Raw genomic sequence first — 24,623 nt, forward strand, 5'->3', positions numbered from 1 at the left:
TCCATCTCGGTTAGAAACCTTTGTCAACTGTTGCCTTAAATTAAGCAGCATGAACACAAGCTAGAAACTGACTCTGGCTAGTGCTGTGCCCACTGTTCTTCTGGAGTAGCACAAAGGCACATGGGCAACTGTTGCAGAAATTATCAGAGAACATCTGACAGAGGCAAAGCTGATATCAATTTAGTCTGAATTCCACTGTCTGATGTCAAAATTTCATTATTCTGTATAGTCAGCTCCTTTGACTGTGGTCAGAGTCTATTCTCAGAGGGAAGAATCTTGGTATTGAGATGAAATAGGATGTGCAAGATTGTGTGTAACATTTCTAGAACAGGAAACATTACTAAGTTATGTAGTAAGTTGAAAATAATTCAACAGCATCTCAGTCTATTGCACACTATGCAATGGGCTGTTTCATGTATCTTGCAAGATAGCCTCTGAAATTGCAGATGTCTGTGACTGTAATAAATTGATTTCTTCTAATTGGATTGTAAGAAGTACTAAAAAATCCCCACACCCTTCACCCAAGTAAACCTAGCATAGTAATTCTCTATTACAAAATATTTGTCCTGCCCAAACTGTGCTTCTGTGCACTTGTGAGATGGACTGATCTCACCTGTCAGCAGTTCTCAGCAATTCAGGAGATTAATGTGAAGGCTTAAAATACTTTCATTGGAGTAGCTGTTAGCTGATCATTAATCCTCTTGAAGAAGGAGAATGCATGCAATGTATCTCCAGCATAAGTGTCTCAGGAAAGATCATAAGCATAATTTAGTTCTGCTCTTGTTCTTTGTCTCTTTGCCAGCAGGGCTGTGTGTGTTTGTGGCTTTTTTTTTTTGTTTTCTTTCTTTTAAGTTTGCTTTTCTGTCTCTCCATCCTATAAAAGGGGGGAATCTTATGGCTAGTGCAGACAAATTTTGAGCTGTGAGAGTCAAACATTTCAAGAACGAAGAGTTTGGGCCTAACACCAATTTGGTGTTTCCGTGTACTGATTGATTCTGTGCTAAGGTGACTGGCTGACAGACAAGCTTTCATATTAACCCTTTCTATTCAGAATGCTTTATCAGAATATCTTGTTCAGCTCCTGTGCTGCTTACCTGAACTGCCTTATTTGTATTTGGTGTAAAACTCAACACTCAACCTGACATGTTTCAGTTATTTCATTGAAGTTAAAAGTTGCTGGAAAAAAAAAAACACTTTCTGATGCTGTAAGCTTTGTGCCATGCTGCAGATAGTCCTTTCAGCTCTTCAGAGCTAGTTTAGCTATTAGAAAAATAAAAGTAGTTCCATTTTGGCCTGTGTGTCATTTTAAATAGTTAGCAAAAGGTAATGCCAGAATTCTATTTGGAGATAGTAATGTCTGAAAGAAAGTACAGACTTCCAAGCCAGCTATGCTTATAATAGGTTAGCCTTTCAGTTGGACCCTTGGGCTCAATTCAGGGATTTATGCATATAAATCATTACTTGTACTTTAATAAGATGAAGCTGACTCTTGTCTTCTCTGTGGTGGGGCTGGCAGCTGCTGCTCCATACAGTTCAACTGGCTTCCCACACAAAACTCTTGTCAGCTTGCTTCACCAGCAGTTGTGACATGGTGGCCCTGCTCAGTTGCCTCTGTTTATTAGACAAAAATATCACCTCACACATCTGTCTGAGATGGTTATACTGCAAGGCAACTTCCCTCAGGTATTTCTCCTGGCAACCAGAATGCTGGAAGAAGGTGATGGCTTCTTCCTGCATACCTGCTTCATGGCTTCATGGCTCTAATTGAAATTAATGTCTTCCGTTTTCTGAACTGCTGCTCTCATTTGTAAGACTGCTTCAGTCCAGCTTCAGACCTTTACACTATTCTCACTTGAAAAGCAACACTTCTAATTTATTGGCAAACATGGCCATAAAAAGTCACACTTGTACAGACAAGAAAACTGTACGTTCCTTGTGGAATATTAGCACAGTACTTGCTACCACTTTTCTTTTGCTCTCACTTCTGATATCCTAAAAGCAGCAAACAGGCATTGATCTTCATTAACACATTCAAAGGAGAGGTAGGTTTGGGTTGTGTCGTGAGTTACTTTTGTTGCAGGGGAACAGGGACTATGTAGGGCATCTTCTCTTGATTTACTACGTGCATGTTGCTGCTGCCATGGGCTGTGAAACAAGATGGTTGCTCATGCTGACAGCTGGAACTGGTAGCCTGCTTTCCAGAACTCTGATAAAATTACAGCTTTTCTTCTAACAGTTCAGTTGACTCCAATGTCAATTATTTCCATGCCAGGTTAAGGAAAAGATGTATTGCATGTACTGTGAACGTGCTACTCTTGAGTCAATTCCTTTCTACATTTTGGCCCTACTCTGTCTTCCACTAGTGTAGTCCAAGGTCAGGAACACACACCCTAGTCTTTCAGCTGCTATTCTGTGCTGTACAAGGTCGGTTTGACATGATGGAGAACAAAGGCTGAGGCAAAAGGAAGTAACATTGCCAAGCTGCTTTCTGCAGACTCTTTAAAGTGTTCCTTTCAAGCACTACTTCAAACCTAACCTGACTAGAATGTGTCACTGAAGCTGAGCTTCCTGGAACTTTAGAAGTCCTGTGCTAAAATGTTTTTAGGCAACTTTCATAGTTTGCCACTTTGAAAAGAGATTTAGTATTTTCTGTAAGCTATTCAAATATTCCTCAAATATTTAAAGGCAAAAAAAAAAACCCAAACCAGTGGATATGGAAAGGTATCCTGATAGTTTATACTGGAGTATGGAAAAGGAGCCTTAAATACCTATAAAATTTTGCTTTCTGGAGGACATGGGGTGAAAGCTGTATCTGAATCTGATGCATACAGGAGTTGGCTAATTACATGTTGTTAAGCCAGCACGTAGAAATTTTGGATATAAGACTATAAACTGTGTAGTGGATGCTATTTTCACCCTTCTGATCACTGTAGTCTAATCCTTACCTTTAGCTAGCTAAAGAGGCTAAATCTGATTAAATACTCTCTGTGTTCAATGTGAAGAATAGAAGTGATGGTAGCAACAGAAATAAAGTGCCACTACCAGTCTCTTCTGGTAGCACTGCAAGTTGCTGTAGGAAGCTGCTCCTCTCCAGATGTTTCAGATGGCTGTCTCTAAAATTGACAGGGAGCTAGGATAGCTCTAAACCCCAGGAGAAAGGCTTGGAGTGCTATTCTTAGAATATCTAGGAAATATCTGAGAAGCCTCTGCTCCTCTTATTCCCTTTGCAAGTAAAATGTTTGTTAGGAGGGGTGTTTTTAGGCATTCAGATCTCAAAGATTTTTTTTTTCTTTTTTAAGAAGCTTAATATTTTTCCATAGAACTATTTTGACAGTTGTCTTCTGTTAGAACTGTAGAATTTAAGCCAGTGGAAACCAATTGAGAAATTGAAATTTGCTGTCACAGATCAGTGAATTAACCATTTGAAATTAATTACAAGTAAACTTTAGCAAGTGTTGCTGACTCTTTGAGCATGGAATAGTTTAGAATTGTTTTCTCTGTTGACTAGTTCAGAATTATACTATGCTAATGACCTTACAGTTTTGAATCCAGTTCTAGTTATACTAATTACATTATAAATCATGAAAGCGTTCAGGCTGGAAGGGGCTTTAGGAGGCCATCTAATCCAACTTTCTGTTCAGAGGGGGGTCAGCACTGAATTCAGCCTCGTCCAGTGGTCTTGAAAACCTCCGAGTACACCAGTCTTATTTTTCTTTTATTAACTCTCTTGGTTTGAACTATTTTATTACATTGCAGTTGATCAATTACTGGATAAATCCATAGTAAACATGAGGCAGAGCATAACCAAATGCATGTTTCTAGGACCTGAGCCACCTACCTTATATAATGAAATAAACCCTTGACTGTACTTTGAAAGGACAAAAGCCAGTCCTGGTAGACTGTTAATTAGTCAGGGAGCAGGCCAGTTTGATATCAGTGTGACTAATCTGTCAGTTGATGCTCTGCATGCTTGGAAAGCTTGAGTACTATTCAAGTTGATATGACTTTAGATGTTGCTTAGATTCTAATATTGCTTATGGGAAGGATCCCACATGGCATCACTGTAAGAACAACTTAAAAAAAAAAGGACTGGTCTGTTTGTATGTTTTTCCAAGTAATATCCTGTTAAAATGTGCAAGTATACAAAAATTTTAATTCCTGTCTTTATTTACTGGGGTGTTTTCTTTGCAGACCTACTCAGGCCTGTTCTGTGTGGTAATCAATCCTTACAAGAACCTGCCCATATATTCAGAAGAAATAGTGGAGATGTACAAAGGCAAAAAGAGGCATGAGATGCCCCCTCACATCTATGCCATCACAGACACAGCCTACAGGAGTATGATGCAAGGTGAGTGCTGACTGAGATAATGACTCTTGTTGAAATCACAAATCAAGGTTGCAGTCAAAACCCTGTAGGAGAACAACTCACTGCTGGGCAAGGAGAACTAAGGTACTGAACTGCCCTCTCTGTGATGAGCCTGTGGAACAATAGCCTTAGGTGGGCAAGTATTGGTTGATAGAGGCTTTTAAGAGAAGTATTTAAAATACAGTCATACAGTCTAGTTGGGTGAAACAAGCTGAGTATAACTTCTGTGTTGAACTGTGATGGCCAGTGGTAGTTTTATTGATGAGGAGTTGTTTGGTGACTTACTCTGTTAGGAATAAAACATACTATCAGACAATATTAAATACATCTGTTGGCTTTTCACAGAATAAAGGAAAGCAAGAAGATTGGCCTATTTTTTTATCCTCCTGTGTATATAAATGAGAAATAAAGACCTATGTATATTATCTGCTACTTGTTTGTCACTTGAGAGCTTTTAAATATGGAGCTCTGAATGTCCTGTGCTTATCTCCCCTTCTGAGAGGAGGTCTTTCACAGAGTCAGTGCTTGTGTTTGGGATGCTTGCAGAGTGTTGAGGTATGGAGGAATTTTGTGCTTCTCTTCCTGTTCCTAGCTGGGCTCTATGAAGAGGCATGCTTTGTAAGCTTTAAAGGATGTCATGGCCAGTTTTATTGGCTATGGCTTGTATGAATTTGATTACTCCTTTATTTTCTGATGACGAGCAATGATTAAGATGTTTGTCTCTCCTAGGTCTTGTCATTAGCCTCGCTTTTTTTTTTTTTTAACAAAGGCCAGATATAATAAAATCATGCTCTAAAATTCTAATTAGACTCACTTCTAAAGAGTTCTGCTTTTCCCCTGTCCTTGTTACTACTTGCACATCCAAGCATAGGAGGACAATAACAATATAGCTGCCCAGAGTGGAAAGATGGCAAGAAAAACTACTTCCACTTACCTGTGTTAGTGGCTTGAAACAAATTTTACATGTGGAGAATGCTGAGAAAAGTTGCTGAAGTGTGATGCCATGCAGAGCTCGTGGGAGAGCTAACATGATGGAAGGATTAAGCTATATTTGTAGAAGTTTTGGCTGGGGAGAGGTGAGCCATACAGACATGCTGCCGTGGATGAGTGGCAGGGTACTGAGAGCAATTTGATGAAGATGTGGCAGCTCTTGAAGAATTACAGCTATAGTACTGAGGTGTTACTCTGAAAGGAATGCTGTACCCAGAGGAAAAAGCCTGTGAGCCTGGACCTATGCAGCACCTCACTTCCCTTAGACAAGGACTGGATCTGCCGTGGAGGACAAGGACAGATGCACTGCCTATACTACATGTGGCACCATGGATGTCCATAAACCTCTACTACTTCCTTCTCTCCCTTGCCCACTCCTTTGCAGCTCAACTACTAACATATATTTTTCTTAAGCAAGCTATTGACTTTACCAGAGTTACTATTCCCTAAAAATCTTTTCTACATAGAATCAGAAGCAATTTCTTTGGCATTGTTGTAAGGAGACTGAGGAACTCCTTTTCCCTCTATAGACAACAGTTAAACCATTTGGAACTACATGTGCATACATCTTTTCCTTTGTCCATGCCAAGTATAGCAGTATGTGGCAGTGGATAGCCAGATAGCTGCAATTCTGCAAGAAGGGGCAGCTGACCTTCCGTGGTCTGACGGTGGTTCAGAGCTAGTGATTAGTCTACGTGGGCATTTTCTTTCCTCTTGGAAAGAGGTGTCTCCATCAGACCATTTCTTGAGTGATGTCTAAAATGGGGAAATCCTGGACTTGAATTGCTTTGATATACAAAGCTAAAGAATGGCAGCCCTGCCTCTGTTTTCCTAGCCCAGAAAAGTTGCTGTGAGCTCTGCTGGAGTGTTTACCTTTCCCAGAACAATTCTAGCTATGCAATATTCTCAGCAGTATTTATAATCTAGAGGTATACCCCAGCTCTTCTTTGCCTGGTTTGAGATAATCTTGTTGCTGCCTTTTTTTGGAAGACATGTTGGATGTGAACATTGTTCCCAGTTAGCTTTTGAACTAGCCTACTTTGACCTTTTTAGCTAGGTTTGGAAAGACATTTTTGTGCGTGTGTTGGTTCACAGGGGGCTCTGCTTGCCAGCCAGAGCCCTAGGGATTGTTGTGGGGTTATTTGCTGCCCTAACAGCCCTTCTGCAAAGGGTCACGGTGGCATTCCGAGGTCTGCTGCTGGGCGGGTAGGTTGTGGCAGTGTCACTGCTCCTGGTGAGCCTCTGAGGGCGATGGAAAGCAACATTCCTCTTCCACTTTTTGGGTTTTGCTTAGCGGTGGGGGAGGCTGGGGCAGCAGCCAGTGGTATGGCAGGAATCTCAGCAGAGAACAGAGGATGAAAGGGGCCGGTGCTCCACATGGGCCGGAGGCATTTAGGATTAGGCTGCCTTCCCTAGGTTACTTTCAGAGCCCTGAAGACCAGGAATCCTTCAGGGTCTGGTGAAGGGATAGCAAGCTGTTGACTCTGACTTCTGTCAGCTTGGGGTATAGTTATCTCTTAAGCTGACAGAGTGAAAAAGCCTTGCATGTTAATTGATTTGGACGCTGAATTTTTTTATTGGTTTTCAGTCAATTTATGGTATTCTAATAAGCAAGCCATTCAAAGGGACATTCATCAGGAAAGGAATTGGGAGGGAAGATGAGAGCTTCATTCCAACCTCTACTAATCCAGAAACTATTTAACCCTTTTCAGGCATCTATGCTGATGAATTTATGGGTGAGCCTTGTCCTCTTTTTATGTCTACTCTGCTTATTCCATTCACAGAAGCATTCATGTGGCATTTGCATATTCCAAAAGGTTAATCTGCCTTTTGTTCAGTTTCACCAGAAGTACTTCCTTGAAGCAATAACATGATGGAGAATATATTCAAAGGGATTTTTTTCTTTCTTCTTTTTCCCTCCTTTCTTTGACCCAAGACACGAAGACTCAGAAATCAGTCCAAACCACTATTTTGCTGCATGGTACTTGGAGAGAATTCCTATGTTTCAAGAGCAGAACTCCACAAAAAGTGTAACATTTTTGGGTTTTGGAGAAAACAACCATTTGTATTAATGTTTCTGTTCCCTGGGTAACCTTGATTCCAGAAGCCTCAGGTCTGACTGCTTCTAGAAAAATTACTCTTCTGGTGCTAATGATTGAAGTCACAGTGCCTGCAAGTGGGGTGGTGTCCTGAGCAAACAAATCATTAATCTAATGCAGCAGATGTACATTGAAGGGGTACATTCTTTACCTCAATTCATATTCTCCAGGGGATCTACTTGGAAAAACATATTTTAAGGCTGTTAAACAGCACCTGTTTGTTTACTTGGAAGATTGAGGGAGTTTTTTGATAGGAGCTAGAGATTTCATTGGTGTCTGGAGCACGATGGCTGTTTCAATGCCGGTGTCTGAAACTGCTGTAATAGGTTAGGTCAGTATGATTGCTCTGTTCTCTAAAGCTCAACCTGCTCAATGAAGAGGTAGATAGGTGAGGAAGTAGACAGCACATTGCTGATGAATGTACTCCATCTCCTTTCTCATCCAGTTTCTCCACATATTAATGTAGGGCTCCTAACAGTTCACTGAACAAACCTCTTAAAATCATTGTGCAGTGATAAAACCCTCCTTGACCTTGATGGATTAGCCTGCAAAGGAGCTTGTGCAGCCAGCACCTTCATGGTGTTTATTTGGGAGTTAGGTAGTCTCTAGATTTGGTATTTAAAAGAAAAAAAAAATGTGAAGCATAGTAACTTCATGATTTTTTTGGTCTTGTTACATAAAAGGAGGAAACTGTGTTAGCCATTGTAAGACAAACCACTTGCTGTTGTAATCTTCACGTGCACCTCAGGCCCAGTTGTCATTTTCAAAAGAAACAGTTCTCTAGATCTGCTTCTGTGGAACGTGACCTTGAAGGATTTTATTTGTAATTCTTGGTTGTTTACAGGTTTCTTAAGTTTCCAAGCTAGTAGAACACTTGTGGTTTAACTTCCTTGGTCTCAAGTCTTCTTTCTCAGCGTGTTTCTTAGCGTTGGTCTGTTGTTTTGCAGTGGATGTTGAACTGTCCCAAAGTGCAGCTTTATTTTCTATACAGTATTCTCTGAGTGCTTAACAATTTGGGGATGCTTGATTGACAGAGCTGTTCAGATTATGTAGAGGCACAGATTTCTTTTTCAAGTTGCACATAAAGGTCAAGCTTTGTTTCCACTAAACCCAAAAGAATATAGCCTGTGGCTTCTCTAGTTTGTTTCCAAGATTTGTCCAAGTTTCTTATGCAAAGAGCAACATAAAGTTTGGCTACTAATTATGGAGGATGTTCGTTTTGATGGGGTTTGCATACAAATGGAAAGAAAATATGTACGTAGTTTCTGATTTTTTAAAATGTTTTACATGCTTTGAATGGTTTGAGATTTCTAAATGTAGCTCTGAAAATCTGTCGCAAAATGTGGTTTTCAATAGACCAAGGAGCTAAAAAAGAGCCCGTTTCCCACTTGTTTTTCAGTCCTTACCACACCCTTTTTGTTTCATTCCTGTAAACCAGAGCAGGAGCTCTCTGGCAGTTACTTATGTAATGGTTCAGCCCTTGCTGTCAGTCTCCCTGCAGTTCACTGTTTCGGTATCATGAGCTGCCTGAGCTTTTGCAGGCTGTATACCATTTTTTTTTCTTTCCTGTCAGAACTTCATAAACATTTGTGTAACCTAAAAGTACAGCCTAACTTGTTTTCCTGCAGATTCAGTTAAGGAATGCTAGAGAAGGGGGTATGGGTTCTAGTCCAGAAAGGGCTTGGGGAAATAAATATTTGCATTTGACCCAGTAGGATATATTTCTTTTTTGGAAATGAAACTGATTTTTCTCCTTACGATTGTCCTCAAACTTCAGATAATGTGAAGCTGAACCTTGGCACTGCAGTGTTCCTGCCAACTCGAGTGATTTTTCTCCTTTCCTGCATCTTGAAGTTCTGTTGTTGAGAGCTATCTTGGACATGCTATGTTTGTCCTTCATTTAATTTTTTTTTTTTTTTTAAAACTTGATGATAACTTATTAGCATTTTGAAACTTCTCTATCACACATTTCTTAAACAATAATATAAAAAAAACAGGCTCTCAGGCTCTGTTATGATGTTCCCCTGGAGTGTTTTTGATCCTACTCAAAGCAGCCTGTAGGTTAAAGCACCACAGTGAACACATTTGACTAGATTTTGTGCCAGTGGGGTTGTTTGAGGAGCACAGTGCAAACTGCTTGGGGCTGCTCCTGTGCTACAGCCCCAAGGGACGGACACTTGTTATAAGATTATGTTGAGGTCAGAAGAGAAGTTTGAAGAGAGACTGAGGAACAGAAACTACTGCTTGGTTTAAGCATTTACGTGCATTTAAGACTTAATTCTTGCTTGAGGTCAACTCTCTAACATGGTCAGCCAGCCAGCTGGCCACGCTGGGCTCCAGGCACTCCCTGAGGTGGTAGTCAGGGAAGCCTGGAGGGCCAGGCTGCTCAGCTCTGCCAGGCGAGGGCTCAGTGGTTAGGAGGTGGGTGGTACCATCTAGCTATGGTTAAGCTTTGAGCCTTAATGAGTCAGCTATAGGCAGGGGACTGCAAGCCAAGCCTTTGCCTTTCAGCTACACTTCCTCTTAGCTGGAGAGATGATGTCACCATTGTGTGAACGCTATATTACTTCTCCTTTTATGGAGATGGAACAGGCTTGAAACTGGAGTCACTCATGCAGAGGAAGTGGGTGATAAAGGCCTGCTAGGATGGTCTGTAACTGAGATGTGGAGCTTAAATTGCACATTCTTTTCTAGCCTCCCAAGCTTTCTCTTTTCCCACCTCCAAATTTCTAAAAACAAAATTGAAGAGTTTGGAGCACTATGAATTTCTCAGTTATGCCAGTACATTCGACCACAGCAGTCCAGTATTCATTCAGATTTGTTGTTCTGCAGTAGGATATCTGGCTGAGGATTTCTTATGTACAGGATATCTCTCTTGTGAAAACAAATTTTGGTTTAATTAAGTTTTTTAATGTATGCTGAAGGTCCTGGAAGCAGTCTAAAATGTGGCCTGTTCTTTTTGGACTGAAGAAAGGCAAGAATGAGTTGGATATTATGGGGCTTTTTTACATAGTAAAATCAATCCACTGATCTTATTATACCATGCTGCTGCATAGCTTAGATTTGAAGGATGTTTTACTTCCTGAATTTCTGGGTGCTTGAGGTTGCTGCTGCTTATGATTGCTTGAATACTATGGTGATGAGAGCTAAAGAAGAGCCTAGATAAAAAGCTTTCCTTGCCAGCTGGTCTGAAGTACAGAACTGTTGCTATAATTAACTAATGAGTTGTTATTCTGGATTGTTTTTAATAAGTGACTCTGTTTAGGATTGAAAAGCAGATGCAGATTTCTTTTAATCAGGCGTTTCTTGATTGTGTTATTATAAGCAACTGAGTTTATGGTACCCAGCACATTTTCTTTTGCTGAGTAGGTTGCTTGCACAACTGACAGAGGAGTAAAAGCAAGTGCTGACTGAAGTTATGCAGTACACCCATGCTGAAGGATCCTTTTGGGAAAAAAAAAAAAAAAGGGGTGGAAGTGGCCTCTTGTCTGGGCAACTGACTTTTGATTCGTGGTGGCCCAGGTCAGTGTTGTATGGAGAACAAATGCTGGCATTTAAACCAGTTCTTCACTGGCAGTGCATCTCGGGGTTATGCTTTTGTATACGTTAGCTCTTTGGCCCTTCGGTCGGCTCCAGTTTCCTGTTGCTCAACACATTATTGGAGTTGTCTGTCTGTACACAATTAGAAGAATTCCAGCAATCCCAGTGACTGCTGCTTTGCAGTCCTGGGAAAGAATTTCCCCCGGATTGCAAACAGGAATGTTGCCTTTTATGGCAGTGTCTGCTGCCGGTGACTTGCCTGCACTCGCAGGTACGTTCCTGCTGCCTGAAAGCAGAGGTGACTAACCCAGCTGCAGAGGCCACCAGGACAGTGTGGGGGGGAGCAAGTACCACCGACAGGATTTTGAACACTATCTGTGGCTTTTCTTGCCTGACCACCTTTTAGCACCTTGCCTTTTTAAGGCATGGAAAAATCCTCTGCTTGCACCTTTGGGACTTCCTGGGGTCACTCCAGGGTGCTGTTGCTGCCTTGCCTTCTTGGAATGAGGCTCAGAAAGAGCTTCTCAGCTAAGGACAGCAAAACTTGTCATGATGAAAAAGTATTCAAAGCTAAAGAGCTTCTTAGTATTATCTGGTGTTGATCATCTCTTTTACTGTTGGGCAGTCAGTTTATCTATCTACTTATCAGTATAAGGATCTTTTCCTGGAGGAGTCTTTGGGGGCTCCATTGCCTATTTGAGGAGCCTCAGCTCATAATTCCAAGACCAGAGCTGGCTACCAAGAACAAGAAGCACCTTCCTTAGAGTTATCTGTTTCAGATTTGTTTGTCTGTTTGTTTTCCTCTCTCAGATTGGCTTCTTAGAAGAGCCTCCATAGTACCTGAATCTGAGTATAACCTTTTCCAGGAATGCTGGGTGGCTTGTTTATTACCAAGCTTTTGAATGTCAGATGCTATTCAGAGGTACAATCTTGTCCTTTCACATAGCTGCTTTGTGATAAAGAACTGCACCCAGATGTCCCACTACCAAAGAATAGATTTCCTTAGGCACACTGTAAATGAGTCTTTGGTTATTCCTCTGATCCACTCTCAAAGTGCCCAGTCATGACCAGGGCTGGCTGGCAACACCTGCTGAGCCCTTGACCCACTGGGAACCTGGAATGGGTGGGACCTTGGGAGCTGACTGGCATCTACTCTTAGCTTGTCCCTCTGCAGAAGGGGTGCAGATCTTAAAGGCAATGAATAAAATTCAAGGCTTGAAAAAATCCATATGCAATGCTAGTAAAGCTGCAGTGTCTAGTTTTGAATGCTGAAGAATTTGCTGGACCAAAACTAGTTGATTGATTTTCTTCTGCTTGCTTGCTTCTAGACTTTGAGCTGCTCAGCTTTCTCAGAACAGTATTGGCAGGAAGAAAGCAGACTCTTCCTCAGTATTTTGTGCTCATCTGCATACAGTCAAGTTTACAGTAAAGAACCTTGAGAGCAGGAGTTGCCTACTTGTAGCATATGAACCTGATGTTTCCATTATTGGTTTCAGAATAATTTAAGAAAAAATGGAATCTCATATTTGATATTTTTACCTGTTTTCCTTATTCTGTGAAAATGTGTCCAAAGCCTAGATGTACTTCCCTCTTTATAAATTGAGTTTATAGGAGATTTTTCTTGATGAATATGGCATTCATGATGTTAGGACTGAAATGTTAAACTCACTTTCAGCAGCAGTGTTTAAGGGTATAGAAAGTGGTTTCAGGTACTTGAACTCTATCTGACTATAAAGCCTTCCCTAATTACATCTCAATCACTTTATCTTGCACAAACCAGCTTGAATAGTGACTCAATTACATTGTTTAAATACTCTGTGGTGGGGAGAATACTGAGGGCTGTTGGGTTCTTTGCGCTACTGGAGAAGGAGATAGAAAGAACCATTAGTTAAAATACAGAGACAGTCACATCCATAAAATACTGATGAAGATTTCCGACTGCTGAAATAATTTATCAGAGCCATCCAGTGAATTGTATACTCTCATGGAGGTTTGAGGCTTCCTTCTCCTCTCTTTAGACTCCAGTCCAATACAAAACAGGGCTCAGTGTGGAAAAGGGAAAGAAGTCCAGGTTGAATGAGGCTTTGAGCAACCTGATCTAGTGGTGGAAGGTGTCCCTACCCATGGCAGGGGTGTTGGAACTAGGTGATCTTCCAGTTCCCATTGAACCCAAACTGTTCTACGATTCTATGACAATAACAAAAGCTAACTGCTTTTGTTGCTCAGGCTCTCAGACTGGATGATCTGATAATCCTTTGGTCTTATCCTAAGCAAAAACACCCTCTAAAATCAAACCCAAACCCACAGCCAAATGGATAACTTAGAGGCTAGTGGGGATTTTGACTTTGATGGCACAGTCTGTTCTGTGAGTACCCTGATAGCTCTTGAGGATTGTGAATGACTTGCTGTGCTCAAGTCTGTTCCATATCTGAACAGGTCTCACTGCCTTTGTGATGACTACAACCTGCTGAGGCTGTTGTGGTGTAGGCACAGGCACTCCCCAGCCTGCCCAGTGCTCCCAGCTGGTTCCTGGTGGCATGAGGGAGGAATGGGATGTAGGCTCTGGGTGGTGATGGGGGCACAGAGTGGAGAGGTGGATGAAAGGTGAAACCAAGGCAGATGAAGGGGAGTGTGTTCACACAGAAGTAGTGGAGGAGCAGTGGGATGAAGATGTGGTGTAAGGACTAGTCAGGATTGCATATGAGGAAGTGGAATCATAGGTGAAGGCTGAAAGGAGGTTAAAGATGTAGGAAAAGATAATGGTGGATTGGGTGGGTGAAGTAAGTTCTGTAACTGGGAAGATATTATAATCCAGAGCTGGGAATTGAACAGAGGAATGAGTATGTCAACATGAAAAAGAAAATGTGTATGTTGTTACCAGCTGCTGTGTTTTTCTGGTAGTAGATGGTGCCAGAGACAAATGAGCTGTGTAAGACTTAGGCTGCTGCTCAGTGTTATAGTTTCCAAGCCTATTCTCTACAAAATAAGTAACAAAATCTTCCTCACTGAGCTGCTTTTGGGGGTGAAAGCCTCTGTCTGATGTGTGGTTTTGCACTTTGGGGTGTACCAGTTGCTGTCCTGCTTCCTCCTTCTTCTTTCCATTTCCACTGCTCTGCTGATAACTTTTGTCAGTATGGGCCCAGTATGATAGGGGGAGGGGGGCTGAAGAGCAAATGGTTGTACAGTAGCTCAGTGGGAAAGAATCATTAGCAGTAAACTTCTGTATTGTTTGTAGAAAAATGGTAATGCAAACTCTTCTTTCAGGATGAGAAAACTAAATTACTATGGTGCTATTATACCCAGTATACCATATTGGGGTCTATTATCAGAGAAGGGGTTACCTGGTCATAGTGCTAAAAATACTTGTCAGTGTTTACTAGTTCCTGGTTTTGTCTTTGGTGTTTATTTCATTCTATCACAGAAATGTAATTTTAGAGTCTTAGTCTGACTACTTTTTAAAAATTTTCTTCTAGATCGAGAGGATCAGTCCATCCTTTGCACGTGAGTATTTACAGTTGTCAGCCTGTCTGGATGTCAAAGTTTGTGGTTTTAAATTCTTGATTGGAGGACTCTCTTAATTGTAAGTGCTGGGGGTAGGCTCAATAAACCATGTGATAATGGAGATTCAAGGAAGGTCCCACTACGGTTCCTCCAGGATATATGTTTAGTCCCTTCTGCAGGGATTTCTTTAATCCTTATTCTGCAGAATAAATTTCGTACAAAGTGGAAGAAGGGAGGTTTTGAAAAACCCCCTGTGCTCAAATCTCCTAAAGAATACAGCTTTGTCAATGGCAAAGGCTTGGAGAAGCCCTTCAGACTTGGTGCAGCTGTTACGTTTAAGTACATTCACACTGATGAGGCTGATACAGATACTCTTGGTACAGCAGTTTCTCTTCTAGACACAGCAAAATTGGTTGGCTCTCAGTTCTGGTTAAGGAGCTGGAATGCTGCTTCTTAACTGTCAGGAGGCTTCCTTTTGGAAGATTTACTTCATTACCTTTCACCTCTGCAGAAGCCTCCAAATTATTTTCCAGCCACTTGGCAATCTTCGTATCCAAGTGACTGGAAAGCACAGGGGTTTTTATTGCCTTCCCTCCTCCCTCACGCCTGTGGCACCTGCACCTGGCAGCAAACTGCCTGGGGGCTAGCCTACAGTCGAGCCACACTGCTACTGCTTACCAGTACAGCTGGGGTTTTTCTTGCTTTTGAGGGAAGTGCTGCAATAGCCAGACTGCAGTTAAGGAGCTCTGTAGCCTTTTTGGGGTTAGAAATAAGAGTCTGTCCCTTGCGTCTTGTTTGTGAATGAACTGCAGATTTTCTTTACAGAGGTGAATCAGGAGCTGGTAAAACAGAGAACACCAAGAAAGTCATTCAGTATCTGGCTCATGTTGCTTCCTCACACAAGTCTAAAAAAGACCAGGTAAGACCTAGGTTTAATGTTTTATTGCTGTGCTGACTTTGGACAATAAATATACACTGGCTAATGTTGGTAAAAGCCATATTGCTCAATAAAAGCCTAGATACTGCCAGCTATCAGGGGTCTGAGGACAGTGAACTGACTTTGTTAGAAATTATAAACCAGGGAACGTTGTTCTAAGTCATACCTCCTTTGAATTCCATGGACCTACAGTGGAGATAAACTCATCCACAACCTCTTGGATTTGCGGGTGAGTGCATGGGCAAGAGACATGATAAATGAAGCATCACCCATACTGATCTTTCCACACAGATGGATTGCTTATAACCAGTCTAGGCAGTTTAAAACTGATCCTTTCCTGGAAGAGTTGTCTCCTTTCTTCTCTACCTTTATAGATTAGGTTTGACTCAAAACGGGAGAACAGGACATCAACTGAAAACTTTGAAACTGTAGGATAACATTAAGAGGGTGGAAGACAGCCAAGTGTTTAGCAGAACATGAAAGGAGGGTGGTGATGATGGTGGGAGGACTTTAAAGATGTCTCACTTATATTTTTTTCCCCTCCCTCTCCCCGATGGACTATTGCCGAATTCGTCAGTTGTACCCTCGTAGGTGAGCTGCACGTTTACTGCACGTTCTGCACCAGGAATGCCTTTTCTGTCCCATTGTGTGATTTTTTTGAGCAGCTTTTCACTCCACACCAATATCACTTTCTGCAGCTAAAATAAATCCATAGACAATTCACTTTATTTTTTTTTTTTTTTGTGTGTGGTGCACAGTAATATTTTTGTGAGGTTGTTCAGTTGGAGACTAAAGTAATACCAGGAATATTTGTGTTCTGTGCTCAATGCTAGTTTACATTCAAGGTTTTTCTTCCAGGATTTTCTGAGATACACATTTAGAGAGCTATTCCTCCTGGGCAATAGACCTGGATCAGGCTTTCCTAGAACTATAAGCATCTAGTGTGTGGGGTGTTCCTAGTAGGATAAATGTAGTTAGGTGTTTAGCGTTCAATTCCCTGCAGTGAGATGTGGCTGCAGGTTGAAAAGAAAGGTTAGGGAGGAAGGCTGCCTGGAAAACAGGGTGTTCCAGGGCTGTGAGCTTGCTAGCCAAAGCTGAATACATTGGAAGTGTTCACTGCTGAGCTTTATAATGAAAGCCAGATGCCAAGTGTGTCTGCTGTATATCTACATAAGAGTTCTCCCCCAGTAGCTTACTGTGTAGGCATGTCTTAGGAGTGTAGGGTATATGAATAAGGAGGCATCTCTGCACACAGCCATGCTATGTGTGTGCAAACACATAGGAATAAGTTAACTTCTGGAATCCAACCAAAAAAAAACTTCCTATGTGCCAAACTTCTAGACACATGAAGGCTTTTTCCATGGTCTGTCAGTAGCTGTATTTAGAAACATTCTCCTTTTTCTTTCTTTAAGTGTGGAAAATAGAATCATGGGGTTGAGTTAAGTATTCTTCCACTGGTTATCTGTGCACAGAATTTCAACCACTGCAGCAGGACAGGCAATCTGCTTAGGAGACTAAACAGTCCCAAGTTGGAGTGGTTGGTGATTTGCCCAAGTTTGATATTTATTTTTTTCCCCCATAAGTCTTGATTTTTCTGAAAAGTTCCTGCAGCTGACATTTTACTCCCATTTTGTGACTAAACAGTAGTGCTGGCTTTACTGGAGAGGATTTAGAACTGAAAAGCTGAATTAACTGAATGTTAATGGGTAATGAGTGCTCTATATAACAATTCTTTACAGATCTTCAACTTGGAATCAGATTATAAGGGTTTATGAAGGTGAATAATTTAAATCTTTTGAGGATCTTGGGTTATACTGGTTGCAGCAGATATTTTTTTTCTTTTTCTGTAGGCAGAATATGATAGTGTTGAACCCTTTAACACTGCAAGATCAGGCATGGAACTTAACCAACAATAATACAGAAAGTAGTGGTGCTTCATCTACCAGGAAGGTTCTTTGTCACCTATTAGAAGTTTTGGATGTCAACCCCTGTTTTCCCAAATATCAGACTAAAATCAGATCTATAAAGCATATTCTTCAGTTCTAGCTCTTTGTTTTTGGAGGCAGTGGCACCTTCCACAGATCCCAGTGCATTAGTATATTCAGCTAAATAGCTTCTAGCTGCATGGTGTGACTACTAAGCACATTAAGGCTGCTTTTGGGGCCTACTGAATCTAATTATGTAAACACTTTTCTTAATTTGATGAAACTGTGTTTATGGAAATTGAGATTGCTGTTGTCTCATGTCTAGTCTCTGCTTCTCTACTGACTTCTTAAATCATGTAGTAGTTTTTTCAGAATTTTTGCACCTAATCAGAAATTCATAGGTAATAGTTGCTAATGCTTAAGTATTTGTCATGAAGGGTAGGTTACTGATGGTCTTTCCCCATCAACCCTCTGTTGTTTGGATTCAGTTATTTGAGAATCTGTCACATGACTACAGAGAAGAATACAAAAGTAAAGTGTAAAAAACGAACAAACCAACAACAAAACCCACAAAAAACAAAGCTAACAAAAAAAAAAAAAACAACACCAAAACAAACCCAAACAATAAAACCCCCTACCAAAACAGACAATAATCCCAAACACCCTCTCCCTATTGTTTATTTTTTTAAATTATGTACTTTTAAGGCTAGCAGTGATTTCTAGATGCCTTTCTCTACTTCCTGAAGAATAAATGGCTGGGAAAACGTCTACCTTGCATAGAAATCATTCCAAATAGTTTGAGATGATGTAAAAAATTCAGAGGACAAGATAGATGTCAAGGACTTTAGTTGCTTTAAATTGGTTTTGTAACTTCAGGGCAGTACAAAGAGAGCTTACTGAAAAGTGTGTGCTGCCCAACCACAGACTAACAGACCCAGTGGCTGTTATTGCTTCTGTTTTCATGAGGAACATTGTACATACTTCAAATGCATGCCAGGCATTAAACAAATTTGTTTCAGGTCAAGGAAGGGCAATTACAGGTGTCAGAAAATTGGCAGCCTCTTAATGAGAGGAACCTTAGAATTTCTAGAAAGCTTGTGACAGGCAGCTCTGTCTTGTACAGGGTTTGCTTTGCAGGTTTACCCATCATATAACAATAATAATGAAGTCTCTTCCTTCAGTGAAAGTTGGCCACCAAAACATAAGGTAAAAAAGTACAGCTCACTCCACCCAAAAACTTCTTTAAATTTTTGAGGATAATAGGATTACTTTTTTAAACAAAGACAGTGTACAGTGAGGAAAGATACACTGCAGTCATTGTAGCCACTCAGAGTTATGTCCCATTGCCATGGTGTGCTGAGAATTTGATCTTCCCACTGCATCATGGTGCTAAGGCAAGTCATGAGAGCTAACTGCATTAACCAGCTCTTCAGTGTTCTCCTTTCCCAGCAGCTTTGTATTGCTGGGAGCCTGAGCTAGCTGTTCTCTCTGTATATTGCTGCCTTGGTGGTTCAAGAGGCCTAATTACCTCTAAACTACAATTTACCAAAACCTACTTGACACTAATGACGCTTTCTTCCTGAGGTGCTACATAACAGAAGGGTTTATAGTATGGATTTCTATAAGCTTTTGACCTTTGTGTAGCTAAGCATGGCCTGAATTTTAATTTTAGCCAAATAATTAAATAGATTTGATGTTAAAACCTGACTTCTGTTCAGAGGACAGAATAAGGGCTTTCTTTTCTCTTCCCTCCTTGTTCCATAGCTGGGTTGAAATGCTGTGTTGCTGGCATCTCTCAATTGCTTAATAGCAGACTGCAGTCACAAACACAAGGTCTAGGACTTCCCTGCAGGGTGGGGAGGAAGAATGCAGCGAGGGAAGAGTGTTCCAACTTCACAACATCTACAAGAATAGGAGTAATGTGACTGCCACACAGTTTCAAGGACTGAACCTTAGTTTCAAGGTTTTCTCCTTAGGAAGCCGCGTGCTGGCTCTGCTGTGAGGGAGCAGATGCCCCAGCTCAGGTTCCCTTCTCGGGGCTAACCCCCTTGTTATATGTACTTGACAGTGAATGGAAGCATCTGCAGCAGCTGCCCCTTCTGTATCTGTGTGGTTCTGCAGGGACCGAGGGGCCTGACACTTTGCAAGCATGAAGTGAGGTGATTATGAGAGTAGGAAATAGAAAACTTGTAGTTCTTTGTACAGTTTATCATGTATCTTCTTTTTTTTTTTCTTTTATTGCATGTATTTTTAGAGGGACAACGTAAGGACTAATCTGTTTTATAATGCACTTTGAGAATGTATGGGAACAATTTTCCTTTAGAAATATCCTTAAATAATTTGCCCATAAATTCCAATTCTCACAAATCAAGCTTCATTTCCATCCATTATGCACAAGAAGTCTTGAGTACTTACAGATAACTGCTACAAAGAGAAACATTAATCTAAACTGTCATTTTCTGTCTCTAGAAGCTTTTTAGGTAATCTTAAAATATATAGAACTCCATGCTTTTAGCACAGAGGACAAGTAATTTTTAAAACCAGCCAAGGATATGTCTAGAGCCTGCAGGGAAAGGTGTGTATGCTCCAATGGTCTGGTACTTGGCAAGGATAAAGGTTCTGAATTGTCTTTTTCTACAGCACCAGCATTTTGTGTTCCTTGAGGGGAGGAGTGTGTGAACGTGGCAGCAGAACTCAAGTGATCATGCAGCTTGTGGGATACCACTAATTCTTTTTTTGTGTGTGTGTGTGCCTCCTTTCAAAAGAGGTTTTTGCTTGTTTGTATTTTGGAAGATGAAAACCCTTAGTGCAGGCTTTTTGTTTTGTTTTTGTGTTTTTTAAAACATCAGACCTTTTCAGACTAACTACTTAACCTACTACTAGCAGAGTTTAGGGCTGTCTTGCAGTAGCAAAACAGGATTTACTTCACTCTTCTGGCCTAGATGGCAAGATGGTTCTGGGATGAGGGCCTGCTCTTGGATGGTATGGTGTTTTGCTTTCATCCTGGGAAGTCTGTGGGATGTTGTGGCCAAGTGGCTCTGAAGGGCTTCATGGTAACAGACACCACTGGGATGCCCTTGTAATGGGGAAGAGAATAAGGCATATTTGTGAATGTTTGTTTTACCCAGATAACTAATGAGTCTCCTTTGAAGGTCTAAGGGATCATCTACTAAGATTTAATATGGCTTCTCTACAACAGATGCCAGGCTAGTGTGAATTGAAACTTCAGCGCTGGTTTGGCCCAAGGTCAATGCAGTGGCCCACTACCTGCTTTATTAATTTCTGATTTCTCTCTAGGGAGAACTGGAGAGACAGTTGCTCCAGGCTAATCCCATCCTGGAGGCCTTTGGAAATGCCAAGACAGTAAAGAATGACAACTCCTCAAGATTTGTGAGTATTGCTACCTGGCATAGGTGCCACTATTCTATACTTTCCCAGGGGAAGACTCTTAGTCTGCTTTTGGGTGAATTGCTGTCAGGGATAGGACAACTATCCCGAAGTGACATCCTTCAAATTCATCTGGGAAGTTAATTTCTTTTAGTAAATTGCTCAGAACAGACCAAATAAGTCTCTGGAATGATGGACCCTGACCTTGTGCCAGGATCATCTATGCCAATTTTTATTGTAAGTTTATTACAGTCAGTTTTATCTTGGAGAGCACCTACTGGTCCTTACTTTGCTTCCCCTGGAGAGCAACAGACAGTGTCTGAGAGGGAGATGGGAGAGCGAGAGCTGAAACTAAATGAAAAGGGTTGAAGCCAACACTGAGGAAGGTGGAGCTGTCTAGATCCTATAGCACGTGAAACCAAAGGGACCCTGGTTGTGGGAAATCCAGGCTGAAACATGATGAATTTGAACTGTGGGCTGTCTGGGTGTCAGAAATGTCTGAAAGTGTTTGGTGTCTTGTTTGCTAAGTCACTGTTGTGATCAGCAGGCATTGTCTATTGGCTGACCTTGTGTTTTGCCTAAAACCTGCCTGACCTATTGCGAATTTCCATTCCTGGACTAAAAAGAGAAGGTTTACTTCTGCTGCTTACTGCTGTTACCAGCTAGAATGGATACTAATTTTAATGCTGTTATCTTCCTCATAGGGCAAGTTCATCAGAATCAACTTCGATGTCAATGGCTACATTGTTGGAGCCAATATTGAGACCTGTATCCTTTCTGTAACCAATTAAAAGGAGAATTTAAAGGCTATAGAGGTGACAATAATGGTACCTATCAATCTCTTCACAACTGACAGAATTTCTATTTGTCAGGTCAAGAAAGTGGTAGAAAGCACTTAAATTTATGCTAGCAGGATTACTGACATGTTTCTTCACATAGCATTTTGTGACCTTTGTGATCGTGGTGGAAGTCTTTTCTGAATTAATGGATTCTAATCTCAGAATGCTGAAATAGAAGCATGAGCTGCAATAAGATTAATATCTTTGGAATTTCATAAACCATTCTTACTTCTGTCCAAGGCAAGTAGGGATGGATGGCCACTGTTTTTTGGGGTTTTATCAGTCAAGTCTCTCTTATAGCCATCATTCAGAGGCTGGCAGAACTGAGGCTGGAAGCTTCATGGGTTGTTGACTGATAATGGTTGTTAAATCAACATTCCTGTTAATTGGCACGAGGAAAACATCAGGTAGTGTGAGGGGGTTTTGCCTGCCCTAGACTAGGAAGTGATTTGTGTATGTCTTGTAAAGACACATGTGTATGTCCTGCCTTATGCCTTGACTCTCTGAAGATCTGCTGGAGAAGTCCCGTGCAATTCGTCAAGCCAAAGAGGAGAGAACCTTCCACATCTTTTACTACCTGCTGTCTGGGGCAGGGGAGCATCTGAAGAGTAAGTATGAGTTTGTTGTAGTTGTAGGGTTCCCTCATCACAGTGACAGAAGGTCCAAAACACTCAATAACAAAACAACACAAAACATTTTAATACCTCAGCCTAGTAATCAGGGTTCATGTTGTGAGAGAGCTGCCAGCTGAGCTGAAGGAAGGGCAGGAGAGGACTTTTCTCATAGTTGCTACTGTTTCAAGAGCTATATATTAACTTTCACCTGACTTGAAACAAATGAGGTGGCTGAAATGAAAGGCAAATTTACTTTCAAGTTAATCCCTGCTTCTTATGTATTTAGGGTATAATGATGATTGACACTGCTTTGGTGGAGTAGTCCAGAGGAGAGAATAGAAAGAAATAAAGCAGAAAACTTTCAGTTTTATCTAAAATACATTAAATGTTCAGCTTACAGTAAAACCGGACTTAGTCCTAGATTCATCCAGCACCTACTAGTGTATGCAAGCCGTAAGTTTCATCCCAGTGGTAGCTTGTTGTCTATTTAAAGAATTAAAAAAAAAAAATAAATGGGGGTGGGAGATATTGGAGTGGTGGGAATTAAAAGCCATAGTAACTTCTTTCTCCATTCTTTCCTAAGCTGATCTGCTTCTGGAGCCTTACAACAAGTATCGCTTCCTTTCCAATGGGCACGTTACGATCCCAGGTCAGCAAGACAAAGATATGTTTCAGGAGACCATGGAGGCAATGAAGATCATGGGCATCCCAGATGAGGAGCAGATAGGTATGAATCCTCTGAAGGACTTGAAAATGCAAGGAAATGAAAGAAGGAACAGATCACATTTCTCTGGAGCCTTTTTTTCTGGGGTTCTTGTTATGTTTGTTTGTGGCTTTGGAGTGACCCACCTCAGGACCTGCCAGCACAGTTTCAGTTTTTACAGTCAACATTAGAAGTCAAGCAGCTAATGAAAACACGCTTCTGTTTGCTGGTTTTGTTCCCAATCTGAGGGCTGTATATCCAGTTGATGAATAACACATCCAAGATACAAGAATCCCCTCATTCTTCTGTGCAGTGCGCAGCTTGTGTGCTCCCCCTGTCCCTAAGCAGTGGCTTTAAATTATCTAATCCAACCACTGCTGGATTAGTACTTTGAGAATGGCCTGGTCGTAGTGCCTTTATTTCCAGCTTAACACTGAACTGCTGATCAGAAATTAATATTGTCTGATTCTGGGAGCACAGTACCATGGCAGTGAAGCTAGAATTGCACGCAGCCAGCACAAAGCGCAGCGGTACGTATTCACCAGCGCTCTGTGCTGTCTCATTTGTGATCTGCCTTGCTGGTTGGGAGCCAGTGTTCTGCAAAATCTCAGTTTCTAAATGCAGAAGGTCTTCTAAAACTAGGGCCTATGTTTTTTTTTCTCTACGCTGAAGCAGGCAGCTGTGGTTGTTTGGGGTCACCACCTCTTCTGCTAGAGGCTACAGCTCTTATGGCTGTGGCGAGTGTGTGCCTGTGCCTTAACTATTGCTCTTCACAGCCTAGCCTGCTGTAGATCCCTGTGGTTGTTATCCACAGTTTAATACACTTCCTGAGATCCTGAATTATCTGAGGCTGAAACTGCTGTATGGAGGTGAAGGGAGAATTTTCTAAACTGAATAAATAAAAGAATTGGCAGCCTCATTTTTTGTAAGGGTGTCCTCCTGTGCTCAGTTTTTAGAGTTGGGTTTTTAATGCATGCTCTAGGGCATATCTTTGCTGTCACATAGATGAACTATTGGTTCCAGCCCCTACAGCAAGGATAGCTTTAGTGGTTTGCACTTGCTGGCCATAGCGTGAAGTGCATTAATGTTCTTTATAGGCTACATGCTGTAGCTGGCTGGATGGTAGGCTTACTTAGTTTTGATAAAAAGTCTAAACAGTAACTATCTTCATTTATGAGACCACATCAAATTAAGCTGTCTGTCCAAGTGCTGAGTCTCCAGATTCACCTGTCAAACTACTGAATTTCATAACATGCCACTAGGAGCGTACATGTTTCTTTTCTGTCAGGCCTAACGTAGCATATATGGAGTCTTTGCTCTGTCTGCTCTCAAAAGGATATTGCTTTAAAATATGTTCTGTAACAGGTAGAAATTAGGATATGAAAAAATCTTCGGTCCAAGATCCCCCTGTAAGTGACTAGCAGTTTACTTTGCTCAAGGCAGCTAGAAGCTATTATGCAATGAGCTTTGATTGATACAGAGTGAAAATGGAATTGATGCTATGACATTGAAAAATGTCTTTCCTGTCCCAGCATCTGATGCTGCTTTTGTGACATGCAGCATTCAAAGAGTATGAAAATATCATTAGCAATGGGTGGGGTGCTTCAGCATGTAGTTAGTAATAATTGTGGGCAGAAATGCTTGTGCCATATCTTGCTGCCCTTCATATATTATAACATATGGACTACAGACCTTGATCAGAGAGCTGAATGTGACAGGGTT

General features: G+C 41.2%; 1 protein-coding gene across 2 annotated transcripts in view; it reads left to right on the forward strand.

Annotated features, from left to right (window-relative positions):
* Positions 1-24,623, forward strand: part of MYH9 (myosin, heavy chain 9, non-muscle) — a 53,940-nt gene that overhangs the window by 1,677 nt on the left and 27,640 nt on the right. Inside the window, exons 2-9 of one of the 2 annotated variants that reach the window (XM_008940026.1) lie at positions 4,192-4,348; positions 14,469-14,496; positions 15,322-15,426; positions 18,540-18,564; positions 20,656-20,748; positions 21,450-21,513; positions 22,094-22,192; positions 22,782-22,925. In XM_008940026.1, coding sequence (XP_008938274.1) covers positions 4,192-4,348; positions 14,469-14,496; positions 15,322-15,426; positions 18,540-18,564; positions 20,656-20,748; positions 21,450-21,513; positions 22,094-22,192; positions 22,782-22,925 — 715 coding nt within the window. The remainder of the gene's footprint in view (positions 1-4,191; positions 4,349-14,468; positions 14,497-15,321; positions 15,427-18,539; positions 18,565-20,655; positions 20,749-21,449; positions 21,514-22,093; positions 22,193-22,781; positions 22,926-24,623) is intronic. The other variant, XM_008940027.1, reaches the window with a different exon arrangement.

This window comes from Merops nubicus, unplaced genomic scaffold (assembly GCF_000691845.1).
Source record: "Merops nubicus isolate BGI_N331 unplaced genomic scaffold, ASM69184v1 scaffold13255, whole genome shotgun sequence".
Lineage (NCBI taxonomy): Eukaryota > Metazoa > Chordata > Aves > Coraciiformes > Meropidae > Merops > Merops nubicus.